General features: G+C 46.8%; 1 protein-coding gene across 3 annotated transcripts in view; it reads left to right on the forward strand.

Moving 5' to 3' along the window:
* Positions 1–15,405, forward strand: part of nrp2a (neuropilin 2a) — a 77,926-nt gene that overhangs the window by 28,137 nt on the left and 34,384 nt on the right. For all 3 annotated transcript variants that reach the window (XM_050063017.1, XM_050063015.1, XM_050063016.1), the window contains exons 4-7: positions 7,439–7,669; positions 10,083–10,238; positions 10,810–10,979; positions 11,545–11,700. In XM_050063017.1, coding sequence (XP_049918974.1) covers positions 7,439–7,669; positions 10,083–10,238; positions 10,810–10,979; positions 11,545–11,700 — 713 coding nt within the window. The remainder of the gene's footprint in view (positions 1–7,438; positions 7,670–10,082; positions 10,239–10,809; positions 10,980–11,544; positions 11,701–15,405) is intronic.

Consider the following 15,405-nt stretch of genomic DNA (forward strand, 5'->3'; position numbering starts at 1 on the left):
TAAACAAAAGTTAAAGAGAGGGCAGAAAAAAAAACGACTTTCAAGCCGCCTGGAAGTATGTGAGGAATGTTTGGTTAATTGGAGCAGGATCCGCTTCCTTTGGGGAGACAAGGGGGGCGGTGGGATGATGGAGAGAGCTCCGAGGCAACTTGGAGTCGGACTTGAGGTTAAAGGTTTATGGGAGGAGGCGGTGGCGAGGTGATTGATGGGGATGAGTGTGTGTGCCGAAATGGAATTTTCTGGAGGTCCTCAGAGTGCACGAGGTGAAGCGCTCATTGCAGGTGAGGTTGTAGCGGGGAGTGTATTTGTTTTGGTGGAGGTGGAATGGCCAGGTGGCCTTGAAGCAGCTGAGAGATTTACGTTTACACGAGTCACCAGCTGATTGTCTTTGCAGCATGTGTATTCATATTAATTCAGCTTTCAGGTCTCAAAATGTACTTTGATTTAAAAACGGGAAATGAAAGGAGTGTTTCACTTGAAAGCCATTGATGAAAAGTAAAAGTCAGGGTTTATGGAGCACAAAAAAAATCAGCCTTCATCCCACAGGAAGCGCACCGAGTTATCACCTCCTACCTTTGAAAAATATCTCCGCTTTTGAGTCAAATGAATGTGACCCAGATTTGACGTTCAGCTCCGTTACCAAGGCCACCAGCTCGAACCCCGACAATGCAATAGTGTAGATTGCATCTGTCTCACACACATACACACACACATGCAGGGATGGATTGAAGGCTGGTGGATGGGGGATGCGGTTGCCATGGCTTTAACAAGATCCTGGTATAAATTCAGGGGGCATAAGAGATTGTGTCACTGTATGAGCACATGTAGGTGTCTGCTCGCTGCGTGTGTGGGTGGTTCCACTCAGCTTGTTGTGTGAGATTCTGTCTGTCTGTATGTATGTGGAGGCGGTATGATGCACGTGTATGTGTGTGTGTGTGTGTGTGTTAGAGGGAGAGAGACGCAGTCAAACACAGTGGGGAAATGATTGGGGTGAAGGGAGATAGGCCGACAAAGCCGGAGTGAGTCAGAGTAAAAATGTATTCAGGAAGCGTGATTGAGGCCATGTGTTAATTACGGTGTTTCCAGCGCCTGCACGCTCTCTCATCATCGCTGTTTGTCTCAGCGTGGCAGGCCTGGGCCATGGGTTTCCACTAAACACAGCGTACAACTTCTGACGGGAGCGCAGAGATCTCGGCTGAGATGTGTTTATTTACCCGAGTGGAAGTAATTGCAGCGCCACTACTTTTACCCTCGTTAATGGATTTTAGTTGCGTTTTTGCGTACCTGTGATTTCTGACCAGCTTTGGAAGACCGAACATATACTCAAGTATGTTTCGATTTAACTGTATAGACGTCTCTTTAAAGTGAGTGTTGCAGCTGAAGGGAATCCTACATCGCCGTGGAGTAGAGTATTTTTGGTCCAGTGTGTGTACGAGTGTGTTTATGGGTGCGTATGTGTTTTTAAAGGGTGCGTCCCAGCAGATAGAAATCTCAGTACACAGCTGGGAGATGTGTGTGTGTGTGTGTGTGTGTGTGTTTTCAGCTTCCTGACCATATTAAAAAGACAGTCCAGCTTACGGTCCAGACTGACCCCACCACGCTGTGTCTGGGAGTCAGACAGTGTGTGTCTGGTTTTGGCTGTGCGTGTGTGTGTGTGTGAGTCTTGGCCTGTTTTCCGTACTATGAACTAATGATACTGCGGCTTGTTTTTGTTTTGTTCATTCAACCCTGTTACATAAGCAGTGACTGTAACAACTCTAGGGGGTTTGAGTTGGACGAGCAATCTGTTTGTGTCAACGTGTGTGTGTGTGTGTGTGTGTATGTGTGTGTGTTACAGTGCAGGGAAAGCTAATTATTTTCAGCAAGGAGGAGCAGGAGTCGACCTTTGACTCGACATCCATCCTGATGCCCCTCCGCCCTTTACTGCACCTCCTGAGGGGAGCCAGGGAGAGCGGTTGCCCCAAAACAACATCCATCCACCTATCCACCAAGACCTCCACCCCCCCTACACACACACACACACACACACGTATGCTTTAATCCCTCTGTACAGTGAAAGTGCACGATCCCCCTCCTCCCTATTATTGTTGTGGCCTACTTTGCTCCTACTCATGCGTGCTTAACCCTTTATTCAGCCCCGGCTACCCCCCCATCCATCCCTCATACACTTTCACTTACACGCTGTCATGCGCTGCTGACGCTGTTACCACGGCTACAGGGGGAAGACTTGCCAGTAAAGCCCCCTTTCTCCCAGTTCCCCAAAGCCCACCACTAGCGCAACGGGGGCAGATAACGTCGCAGCCAATCCCGCGTCAAGACGCGGCGGGGATCACCCCAGGGCGTTGGGTCTCCTGCGTGACCGCTGCATCTGTGGGGTCGCAGCAGGAGCGCAGCCCAAGGCGGGATCCCCGACCAAGTGCCAGTCACAACATTGGCCCTGTGTATATTTTCGACGTTGTAGCAGTGATTGGATGCCAACCCCCTGCGTCAGTGATGGCTGTTACTATATGGCTAATTGCCATGTGGTGTTTATTCCCGAAACACCCGATTCATCCCAATGCTGAAATTAGACTCAAGTAATTAACTGGCAAAGGTAAATTAAATTCATGAATAAATAAACTGGATGAGCGCGAGGAGCGTTGATCAGCGATGAAGTGAACGTGTCTCAAAATGAAATAATAAGGCGTGATCAGCCGGGGCATGAATAAGGAAATAGCGAGCTGCACAAACACTTTGATCACGAGCAGCAGGAGGCTTTTTTGGCGTTTGCTGCTTTTGTGCTGGGGATTTAAAAAACTTGATGATGGCGTCCCATTCCACAGCACATAACAGAGGCATCAGCGTGATACGTGACTCAGAAGGAGCATTCCTTTCTATATAAAGCTGCTTCAGCCTCATGTCTCCCTGGGTCCATAAAAGTGTCGAGCTGCGGCACGCCAACGACGCTGTTTATCTCTTCTTGGGTCTTCTTCTTGTTCGCAATATAGTTGTTGTTATTGTCGGTTTCAACCCCCTGTGTAGCACGCCACTTCCGCCACACACTCACATGCACACGCCCTTCCTCTGGAGAGATTTTCTTCAATGAAATCTGGAACTGTGCTCCAGCAGGGTTACGCCAGAGTGTGCGTGAGGAGCAGATGCATGTCAGACGGAGACAGGCAGGTAGGGAGCGTAGGGTGAGGCGGTTTTGATGTGCAGCAGACACTGCGCGCCCTCAGCGAGAGCTGCATGCCGAGGACAGGGCGAGCGAGACGACGGCAGACAAGACAGAGAGTTAAAAGAGTGAATGAACACAGACTCGGCGTGTCGCTGCTGAGAAGACAGGGAGCGAAGGAAGGGATGAGAGAGGAAGAGAGGAGGAGGAGGAGGGAGGTGGGGATTGCCCTGACACAACATGTGGAGCCGCTACTACATCAGGCACTCATGTGCAAGAGTCGAGTGGTTTCTACCCAGCAACTCGCCCCCCCTGCATCACACTCACACATACACACTCACACCATGACCTCCCAGTCGTTGCCAGCAGACAGCTCTTGCCAAATGGCAGCTCATGGTGCGATGCAAGCACCAACCGGGGCCCTGCATAAGGCAAGCATGTGTGAGTGTGTGTGTGTGTAAGACATGGGTTGAGGGTTGACGGAGGGAGGTAGTAACAAGGACTTGTTTTTGGCGTGTTCATACACTGTGAACTAATGAGCGCGAACGGATAGAGAAGGTACTCATGCATACACTGCGACGGCTGCTCACGCGAATGCATGAACACATGCGTGCACACGGCGTTGGCACGTGGCAGCGCCGAGTGTGTGAAGCGACTATTCCGCGTGTGTAAAGCACACGGAGCGGTGTGTTCGGAGGCGATGGCGTCAAGCTGTGCTGAGATTGAAGTTTTTTCGGCGGTGGGACTCCAGACTGCTGCACTGTGACCCAGTAAGAAACAAGGCCAGTGTGTTACTGGGTCTCACACATGCTGCGAAGCCATCACACACACCTTCAGACACACAGAAGGAGTCATACGGAGAGACAAACACGCCGGCAGCAAAGATCAACATGTGAGGGGCTGAATAAAAAGCATACACAAAGAAAAGGCCTGCAAAGACACACACAACTAACCCTTGAATGGAGTCATAGCATTTACACCAGTGTGTGCAGTACTGTCAGTAACTACAGACACACACACACACACAAAAAACACAGAGAGGTGAGGTCAGTAGTTGAGAGGATGGGGAGATATCGCCTGTAGCTTGCTGTAAATTACCGTCATATTTCAACATGCCTGGTTGTGTGTGTGTGTGTGAAGGCTCCTAGCATGAAGGCAGATGATCCACGGGTGTTTTTGATGCGTGGGAGTCGACACAAGAGGTTGCCTGCCGTCTTTAACATGTGGGGGAAGATTGGTACGTTTGTGTCAACATCCTCGGCAACAACATACGCTCATGTATGCAAAGTAGATCGACAGACCGACAGGTACACGTAAATACATTAGCGCATACATGAGCTGAGGAAAACATGTGAGACACGCGGCGTTAGAATAGAGAGTAGGGAGAGAAACAGACACGTAGAAGCTGCTGGGGAAAAACAAAGCGTGAGAAACACAGACAGGCTCTTCCTCCGCGCTGATTGGGGTCAGTTCTCTGCCATTAACCAAGTGTAGACAGGGGAGGGCCAGAGCAGCCAGTCGACCCCTCAGCTTTTATAGGGCTGCCTGATAATAAGGACTGGTGCCTTGGAGGAATGCTGCAGAGGGAACGCGCTGTCAACACGCCCGCGCTCCCTAAACGCTGCTTTTACGAATATGTATCTGGTTATCAAACGCCGCCTGGCACTTCTCTGAGACTACGCAGTGCTGCTGCATGCAACCTCACTTTCCCAGGTTGTGAAATCCACCAGAAAGCTTCTCCCCTGAGCCTCTTCAACCTCGCCTCCCTATCTGCTTTCCAGCACACTCTATGATGGGAAAATAATGCAGGAACAGACTCTTTTCCTTATGCTAGTTAGGAGTTGGCGAGGGGAGATGTAATGAAATGTGTCCTCTATCAGTTGTAATTGGAGAGAAGCTTGAAAAACCAGCGTCCACTGCAAGTGCACTTATAAATAGCCGCAAGAATACGAGTGATTTAAGTGGCATTAGTTGGTTTAGAAAGGCCACAACCGCAGGCGTCTCTGACATGTGCAGTTAAACAAAGACCTAATGAAAATCCTGCAGTCTTATCACAGAGAAGATATTTGCCCTCCTGGCGAGCGTAAAAATAGATAGTGACACAGAAAGGATACAATTAAACAGACCTGCTGTTTATAGCCTGGATATAAAGATAGAAACATTCGAGGTGAGAGCGAATGGACCGAGAATACCCAGGGTTTGTGAATGAGCCCGTGTGTGTGACATTTGTGTGAAGCCCCCTGTATGTTTAGTGTGTGTGTGTGCATGTGCTGGCCCGTCAGCCACCCTCATTGATGTGCCGGTCCCATAAACACTCGGCTGTGACTCAGGCTCCCTAGCGGGGCCACGGAGCAGTGGCTGATGGGTAGATGATCTGAGCCACACAGCTGCCGCCGCTCAAGGTGAGCCACCCAGGGCGCATAAATCTGCATGGGTAATGCGGAGCCGGCGCAAAGGGCCCACTTAGAACCATTACACAACGTTTGTGTGGTGTGTGTGCGTGAGAGAGAGAGTGTGTGTGTGTGTGCAAAAAAGACTAGGTGGTGAAGAGAGAGAATATTTGTTTTTGAATATATAGAATAGAGCAGGGGTCAGTTTAGTCCCCTCTTTAGCCTTTTATAAGCAACTCATATGATGTAACATACATGACGATGGGGTCTTTTGAGGACACAATAAAACCACCAAACATAATATGACGACTTTTCTGAAAGTAAAACAGATTTTTGTTCAAGTCTGTCACATTTTTATTGTTTTTATGCTTCCGCACCGGTGATAGCTGCGGCATTACGTTTTCGGATCGTCCATCTGTCTATTCGTTTGTCCCATTCTCTTGAACGCAATATCTCAAGAAGCTTTGAGGGAATTTCTTTGAATTTGGCACAAACGTCCATTTGCAGTCAACAATAAAGTGAGATTTTGGTGGTCGTAGGTCAAAAGTCATGATTACTTTGGCTTCTTCTGTCAAATTCTGGAGACATATCAAGAACACCTTGAGGGAATATCTTCAAATTTGGCACAAACATCCACCTTGAGTCAAGGATGAACTGATTAGAATTTAATGGTCAAAGGTTAAGGTTACTGTGACCTTGCATCCGTCTCATTCTTGAGAACGCAGTATCTCAAGGAGGTCTCGAGGTGGTTGTAGGTTGAAAGTCATGGCTACTAGGGCCTTTTCTGTCAAACTCTCGTGACACATCAAGAACACCTTGAGGGAATTTCTTCAAATTTGGCACAAACGACCACTTGCAGTCAGAGAAAAAGTGATTGAATTTGGTGGTCGTAGGTAAAAAGTCATGGTTACTGTGGCTTCTTCTGTCAAATTCTAGAGACATACCAAGAACACCTTGAGGGAATTTCTTCAAATTTGGCACAAACATCCACCTTCAGTCAAGGATGAACTGATTAGAATGTAATGGTCAAAGGTTAAGGTCACTGTGACCTTGCATCTGTCTCATTCTTGAGAACGCAGTATCTCAAGGAGGTCTTGAGGTGGTTGTCGGTCAAAAGTCATGATTGCTTTCAAATTTGGCACAAACGTCCACTTGAACTCAAGAGTGAACTGATTAGAATTTGGTGGTGATGGTCAAAGGTCATTGTGACCACACAAACATGTTTTTGTCCATAACTCAGGAGTTCTTTAGCTAATCATGACAAAAAATTCACACAAATGTCTAAAAGGATAAAATAATGAAGTGATGACATTTTAAAGCCAAAAGGTCAAAGGTCAACTCAACTTCAAGGGGTAACATTTAGTCAGATACTGAATTTATGACACCTTGAAACTGTGCTGTTTGTATAGATCTTCTGTGCTAGCAGGGGGAAGATGTGTGTGAGGCATCCATGTTTTTTCAGACATGGATGTAAGCTATAACTGCAACTTGACTGGTTCATGGAGGCAAACAACTGCGAGGCAGTAACTGTAGTTGAACAATAAAGAGGTTGAAAATATTGTTGTTTGTGTCAAATACAGCAGCGGAGCTGATTGGTGGCATACAACTGACAAAAAGAGCTATTAGCCGGCTCACACCATGCGCTGCATTGTTAGATATGCCCACTTGAGCATTTACTCCCTGTGTATTTTCTCCTCCATCGGTGATCATAAACCCATGTGTTTGTGTGTCTCAACACCACAGCCACTGTAAATTCCAGCTCACTGTCAGTGATGAACGACTCTCTGAAACACCCTCTGCAAGTCAGATGAGATATCGGAGTGTGATCGATTGCTCACGCCCATATCTTCCCCCTAATATGACCGATTGCTTAAATATCCTTTTCTCCGCACAGGGTCGGAGTTCTGCTTCCGCAATTTCACCAGCTCCTCCGGCATGATCGAGTCCCCGGGCTTCCCGGATAAATACCCTCACAATCTGGAGTGCTCCTACATGATCATCGCCCCGCCCCACATGGACATCACCCTCACGTTCCTGACCTTTGACCTGGAGAACGATCCCCTGCTGGTGGGAGAGGGCGACTGCAAGTATGACTGGCTGGACGTGTGGGATGGCCTGCCGCAAGGTGAGGCGCACAAATCGCACACATGTTACGTTCATGTCCACATTCAGAGCCCATACAGACTCACCCACATTCCCACATTGAAATTTACATACCAGTCTTCAATTTCCTCAGCAGCCTTTGATGTAAGCAGCCTCGCCTTACATTCCTTCGCATTACATAGAGGAAACATTATTTCACACGGGGAGCTGAAAGTGCCTGGACACCCCTAAGGAGCAGCCCTTTCCCATGCCCCTCTTCCCCCTCCATAATAACACCCTTCATCACCCCCTTCCTATCCTCCCTGTACTCCCTCCTTATCACCTAGCACTTCCTTCCTCCCCCCGGCGAGTGAGAGTGATGGCTACGATGAGTATCTGTTTGCATCCAGTAGGAGGTGCCGGGCGTTGTGAAAGTGGCCGAGATCAGGAAGTGGCGAGGAAAAAACACTTGAGAATAGTATCAAGGTCTTTGATAGTGACCGCCATAGGGTATTGTTGATGAGACGCACATAAGCAGTGGCGACTGGTTCACTTCCCACCTCTCTCTCTCTCGCTGACTTTTTTCTTTTTTTTTTTAAATATGTAGCGGAGAACTGAGGATTTGCTCTAATTATTCTATTTTCAGTAGCTAAAAAGGGATCCAAGTGGATTTAAAATTCCAATTATAGCCTTGAATTTGGGAGCTTTGATAGCTGAAAACAATTTATACCATTCAAAGTTGAGAATTAGGAGGAAATTAAAGTGTAACCCAGTTCCAGCGCGCCGAGTCCTCGGGCGTGAAAGAGGGACGGGAGACAAGACGGGAAGGGTGAAGAATTTGGTGTCTGGTGAGGGAGCTACTCTTGAGACTATTGTAATCCTCGCTGGTGTGTGCGTGAGTGTCCATGTGTGCATGTGTGTCTGCAGCTGATCCCAGTGCAGCTTGCATTAAGGCGGGGGATTCCAATCTCCCTGCTGGGCCCTGGCTGAGACACACATGGCAGATGGAGGGATGGACAGGAGAGGAAAGGGAGCGAGAGGAATGATGGGAGGAAGAGATGTGGGGGACGCATGCTGTGACTCATTAGACAACACTTACTGAAGCAGCGTGGCCACTGGAAACCTGCATTCCTCTTTGTATTTTACATGGGAAGATGCTTCCAAAGAGGCTGCAAGACAAAATAGTTCACATTTTTACTTGAGCAAGTAGCATCGGACAGCAAAAGCAGTGCAGCTGGCCACCAATGTCGTGGACTGATATTTGGTGGACATAAAGTTCTGACATTTTGTTGGTTTTAAGATGTGTTGTTAAGTAACTAAAATCCAAACATCTTCTAAACATCCAGTGCCATTGTTGTCTGTCCAGTGAAGGAGTCCAACATCTGTCTGACGTCATATTGACTTCCGATGACAGCTGGGAGCAAACGTTACCACTCAGATAACAGATCCTACTCAGTTTTTATGCCTCCCAGCCGGCTACAGCCATAGTCAGAGGCATTCTGACGCGCCTTAAGGGAATTTTCTCAAATTTGGCACAAACACACACTTGGACTCAAGGACAAACTGATTAGATTATGGTGGTCAAAGGTCCAGGTCACTGTGACTTTGTGTCCCTCTAAGTCTTGTGAATGCAACATCATGAGAAAGCTTTGAGGAAATTTGCTCAAATTTGGCACAAACACACACTTGGACTCAAGGACGAAACTGTTTGGATTTTGGTGGTCAAAGGTCCAGGTCACTGTGACTTTGTATCCCTCTAAGTCTTGTGAATGCAACATCATGAGAAAGCTTTGAGGAAATTTGCTCAAATTTGGCACAAACGTCCACTTAGATTCAAGGATGAACTTATTGGATTTTGGTGGTCAAAGGTCCAGGTCACTGTGACTTTGTGCCCCTCTAAGTCTTGTGAATGCAACATCACAAGAAAGCTTTGAGGAAATTTGCTCAAATTTGGCACAAACATATACTTGGACTCAGGACAAACTGATAAGATTTTGGTGGTCAAAGGTCAAGGTCACTGTGACTTTGTGTCCCTCTAAGTCTTGTGAATGCAACATCACAAGAAAGCTTTGAGGAAATTTGCTCAAATTTGGCACAGACATCCTCTTGGGCTCAAGGACAAACTGATTAGATTTCAGTAGTCAAAGGTCAAGGTCACTGTGACCTCACAAAACCAGTTTTTGGGCATAACTCAAGAATTCATATGCTGATTATGACAAAATTTTACACAGATGTTTAATAGGATATACTGGTGAAGTGATGAAATTTTATACCTAGAAGGTCAAAGGTCAACTTCACTGTGACATTATAATGTTCTGCAAAAACACTTTTCTGGCCGTTATTACACACCGTAACTAAGGGAACAGACAGGGAGACATCAAATCAAGTGTTTTTTTGCTATAAGACATTGAAAACTACTTAAAAATAAAACTATTTGACAATGTTTGTGTCTACAGTGTCTCCTCTGATCGGCCGGTACTGCGGGACAAAAATCCCCCCAGAGATCCAGTCGTCCTCCGGCCTGCTGTCCCTCTCCTTCCACACCGACATGGCCGTGGCCAAAGACGGCTTCTCCGCCCGATACAACATGACGCACAAAGAAGTCAGCGACTGTGAGTGCCAGATAACTTTTATGGAGTGTGTGTCGGTTTGTTTACCTGTTCTTATCACCGCCTCTATTTTCTCTCTTTCAACAGCCTCTCCTCTGTCATCTCTGCTGACACTCGTCTTTCTTCTTCATCCTCCACTCCTCTTACCCTCTCGATCTTTTCAGCTTTGCCGACTTTAATGCTATTTAAATCTCACTCACCCCTCTCAGTCTATTTTGCTCTCTCCTAAGAGAGCATGGTTTCTCTGAAGCAGAGTCATACTATTTTCTTTTGGAATATAAATTAACTTCACCTCAATTTACCTCTGGTCACCTGTTGGGCTGCTCTCTGTCTCACTTTGCCCTTTGTCTGTCTGGATTTAGCTTTTCCTCTCTGTCTTCAAGCTCTATAAAATGTGGCTTCGATCTTCCCTTTCAGTCTCTTTGAAAATGTTCTTGCATCTGTCATCCATTCTATATTCATCACTGCTTCCTTCCTCTTTCTATTTTTCTTGCAGCTTATTTTCCATCTCCACTGTAAAGCCACGTTAACAAATACACAGTTAACGCTCTGCTCTCTCTTTGTCTTGCACCAGCGTTCCACTGTAGCATGGCGCTCGGTATGGAGTCAGGGAAGATCAGCGATGATCAGATCACCGCTTCGACAACCTTCTACGACAACCGCTGGTTGCCGCGCCAGGCCCGCCTCAACAACGACGACAACGCCTGGACGCCTTCAGAGGACAGCAACAAAGAGTATATACAGGTCAGGATTTAAAGTGCTCACTTTGAATTTGAATAATTCCAGCATTGTAGAGGAGAAGATGCAACGGGCAACTGCATCTCATATACAGTGAGGACACACACACACACGCAGAAAGGAAATGGAGGAACTGTGAACTGATGATAAGGAAGTGCTTCTGCGCTCTCAATCTTTTCCTGTCTCAGACACACACGCGTATGCATGCATAGGTGGACATACACATGAGCGCCGAGAAGCCTATGATTGATGAAGGCGCTCTTCAGGAATGCATCCGAACACTACGCCATTGATCTTTGCCTCCAGCCTTCCTCCCCCTTACACACGACAATGCAGACACACACATACATACACACACCACCTAAGCTTTCTCAGCAGTAGGCCACAGTCGGCGTCCATCCCCTGCTGTCTGTGTGACAGATAGACACAGCAGCTGGTCTGTCTCTGTTATCTACATCAGCCCTGAGCACCATAAATCCCTACAGCAATCTGCACAGTCCGTCTATCACTCTATTCTTTCCTAATCTGTTTTATTGTTGTTAAGATATTTCCTTTTCGCTCCTTTCTCCAGGTTGACCTCCACTTCCTGAAGGTGTTGACGGGCATCGCCACACAGGGGGCCGTTTCCAAGGAGACACAGAAGTCCTACTACGTCACAACCTTCAAACTGGAGGTCAGCACGAACGGGGAGGACTGGATGGTGTACCGGCACGGCAAGAACCACAAGGTAGGAGTTTGTAGGACGTAGAGTTCTTCCATTTAAACATAAAAGGATGAAAAATCGTCTCGTCATCTCGTCTCGTCTCGTCTGGTGTGGTGTGGTGTGGTGTAGTCTCGTCTCGTATGGTATGATATGGTATAGTCTCGTCTCGTCTCGTCTCGTCTCGAATGTCGTGGTGTGGTATGGTATGGTATAGTCTCGTCTCGTATCGTCTTGTGTGGTGTGGTATGGTATGGTATAGTCTCGTCTTGTCTCGTCTCGTATGTCGTGGTGTGGTATGGTATGGTATAGTCTCGTATCGTCTTGTGTGGTGTGGTATGGTATGGTATAGTCTCGTCTCGTATGTCGTGGTGTGGTGTGGTATGGTATAGTCTCGTCTCGTATCGTCTTGTGTGGTGTGGTATGGTATAGTCTCGTCTCATATCGTCTTGTGTGGTGTGGTATGGTATGGTATAGTCTCGTCTCGTCTCGTCTCATCTCGTATCGTCTCGTCTCGTATTGTCTCGTCTCATCTCGTATCGTCTCGTATTGTATATGGGCAAACAGTCATGCACATAAAAACACAGAGGGAGTAAAAAAAACACTCCTCCAGGATATGAACTTGTAGCTACAAGGCCGGCTTTCTCTAACCTTTATTCTACCCTGCATGATATGTACTCTAACAACAGAGGCTGTTGTATGCGTCCAAGAGCCATATCGATAAGATGGAACATTCCTGAAGGAGTCGTTCCCCTTCCAGGACTGTTTATGAACCCGAGTCATGACCCCAGTCATGAGGTAGAGAGAGCGGGAACAGGAGGGAGGAAGAGATAGAGATAGAGAGAGGAGGGGAAGCTGACAAACAAGAACAATGGAGTCCTCTATGTGTCCTTATCTAGAGCTTGCTATTCATCATCGCTCTTGTGCCAACACACTCATAAACACACACCTGGGGTTGTGGAGTCATACCAGGTGTGAACTAAGCAAGTTTGAGAGTATCATAGCAACGTTATTTTCCTGGAACTGGTGGGTTTTAGTGCGTTGCGTGTGAGGTTTGGCTCATCTTTGAATGTATATACAGTACAGGTTGTTGTTGTTGTTGTTGTGGCGTACAGTAAGCCGTCTCCAAGGGATTTGAACTCCGTCCCCTATATCTGGGTTAAGGTCACTGCGGATTGCAAGCAAAAAAAAAGAGTGGTAAGGGTTGGAGCAGTGCATGGAGGGTTAATCCACATACCCACACAGACTGGGAGGCCCCCTTCTGTGAGTGCCAGTGATTGGTTTGGGTGGGGTCGGTGGGGGGTATCTGATGTGGAGATTATCGGGTGAAGCGTGGATTTGACTTAAAAAGTCAACATCCGTGCAATTTATTAGAACCCCTCCCCAGATGCCCCCTCGCTCCTTCCACATACACACACATGCAACATCCGCAGAGCCCTCCTTTAAATAACCTCTGGCTGATCTCTCTGTCTGGAGATCTGTGCATGTGTGCGCATATGATGTGTGCCTGCCTGTCTGTCTGTAGCATGTAATCTGAGTCCACTAATCTGTCTGAGCAGTATAACACTTTCGGACATAGACTGATGCATCGACGTGCATTTGGGAGAGATGCTGCTTTTATGAGTGGTCACTTTGGACGTTTTAGAATTGGTATTGTTTTCAGCTTTTAGAAAGTCCAGTCAGAAAATGAAAGATCAATGGGCGATGGCGGAAACATTCGACTCAGTATCAGCCAACCAAAGAGCCTGTGAATGTTCCTCAAAACCAAAGCTGAAACCAGGAAATTAAGCCTGCTACTTTACGGTTCATTTTGCTTTCGATAGCCCGACACCCATTAAACGGCACCTAACTGCAAATGCAAAATGACTCAAAATACAAGGGGCCTTTCCTTTTGGTCCAGCGCTCCATTGACTCAGGGAGCTTTAGCATTGTATTTTAAAGCCCTATCAATTTAGAAGTGGTTTAATTCTGATGTTTTGTGACGTAAATGTCTTTTACTTTCCATTTTATTTTCTGTTGGCTTTGCTGACGGACTTTGCATCAACATGCGGAAACATAGTGCCCACTGGTTCGCTGACATTAGCCTTGGCCGCTCTGCACCAGGCCCCCAGGGAAGTCAGTGGATACATTTTTTTGAGCGTCACAAACCCTGCGAAATGTTTTGTTTGAATATCAGAACTGAATCCATTCGTTACGATAACATTTGTAACATCTAAAAGAGCCATGAGATTAAATCATTTTATCCGCATTCAAGTTAGCGGAGTGCTAAACCTGAAGTAGCTGTCTTGGCCAGCAGAAGTCTCTTCTTGGTCTCTCCAGTGAGGAAGTGGCATCTTTCTGAGATGCAAAACCCCTTGTTAGCTATGTTAGCACCACTTGCAATGCTGACAATGCTAATGGTGCTAACAGAGCTAACAGTGATAAGGTTAGGTGATAAGATAGGGTTTGCGGCTCAACATTCAGCTGCTTACTTACAGGGGTGACCTTGGGGGAGACCAGAGGGTGTGTACAATGTTTCCACGGCTATTCCGTTGGGTCAGGACAGTGTCACTAATTGTAATTACTGAACTAGTAGCGCTGCTAGCTGGCTCCCACCGGACCCAGCTGGTGCCCAGTGCAGAGTGGACAAGATTAGCTAACCAGTGGAGTCCGGAGGAAGGGCAGTGGGCACTATGTTGACGCATGAACGCATAGATCAACATGTGTAACTGGTCAAAAATATTCCCTGTGGTTTAGCAATTCAGTTATATGTTGACATCCCTATATGGAACATTACAATACTGTTGTCATGCATCATATTGGATTTACAAATGCACCCTACATTATCCATTTAAATTACAATAATACCATCTGTTTTTGATGATCATAAAGAAAGATGACAGCATGTATTCCACGGATGATAGGGCTCTTGAATTATGCTGCATATCCACAAGGATTTATTACATCCACATTCTTTGATGTATTTTCCAAAGATCTCAGATTACGTCAGATAAAACTCCTTTTGTATTTTTGCCGACCACAGACAGAGATGGGTGGATAGGATTTGAGAATAACCCTTTTGACAAATCACTCACTGATCGCACACAATTTGCAGTCCTGGCCTGACTTAATAATGCCGAAACCAAAGAGTTCATTGTACCCTTCGCTCTCCCCGTCAGCCAGGTCCTCTTTTGGTCCCTGTGGGCTGCGGTTGAATCTTCCGTGACTGTTAATCCACCAGTCTTGTCGTACAAACTCCCAGTTAGCCCATCCTAAGCCCCCCAAAGAGCCCTTAAGTGGTTGAAACTGAATTCTCGTCAGGGGGTGCTGTAATGACGGGGATTTGGTTCTTCTAATTGTCATTTAACAGTGAGCTCAAAGCTAATGTGGCTTTGGGAGAGCGCACGTGCATGTGTCAGTGGTGCACAATATGTGTGTGTTTGTGGAAGGTTGAGCCATGAGTGTGTCTGTGCATCAGATATGAATCACCCATGAATAAAAGGATTGGCTTGGCCGTTCTTTGCCTCACTGTGTTTGTTATTGGGGGAGAGCGCGTTGCCATTTATTGTCAAGATTTGTGTTCTTATTTGCCGTGTTAACAAAGAGCGAAGGATTTAATGCCAATAAAGATTATTTGATGGAAAGAGAGGCAGAGGGAAGGGGAGAGGCTGGGAAGGGGAAAGCATTGTGGGAAATGGGGTTGGTTTTTTGTTTTTTGTAAAGAAATGAAAGTGCTGTCGGAAGAGAAAAACA

Source organism: Epinephelus moara, chromosome 15 (genome assembly GCF_006386435.1).
Source record: "Epinephelus moara isolate mb chromosome 15, YSFRI_EMoa_1.0, whole genome shotgun sequence".
Taxonomy (NCBI): domain Eukaryota; kingdom Metazoa; phylum Chordata; class Actinopteri; order Perciformes; family Serranidae; genus Epinephelus; species Epinephelus moara.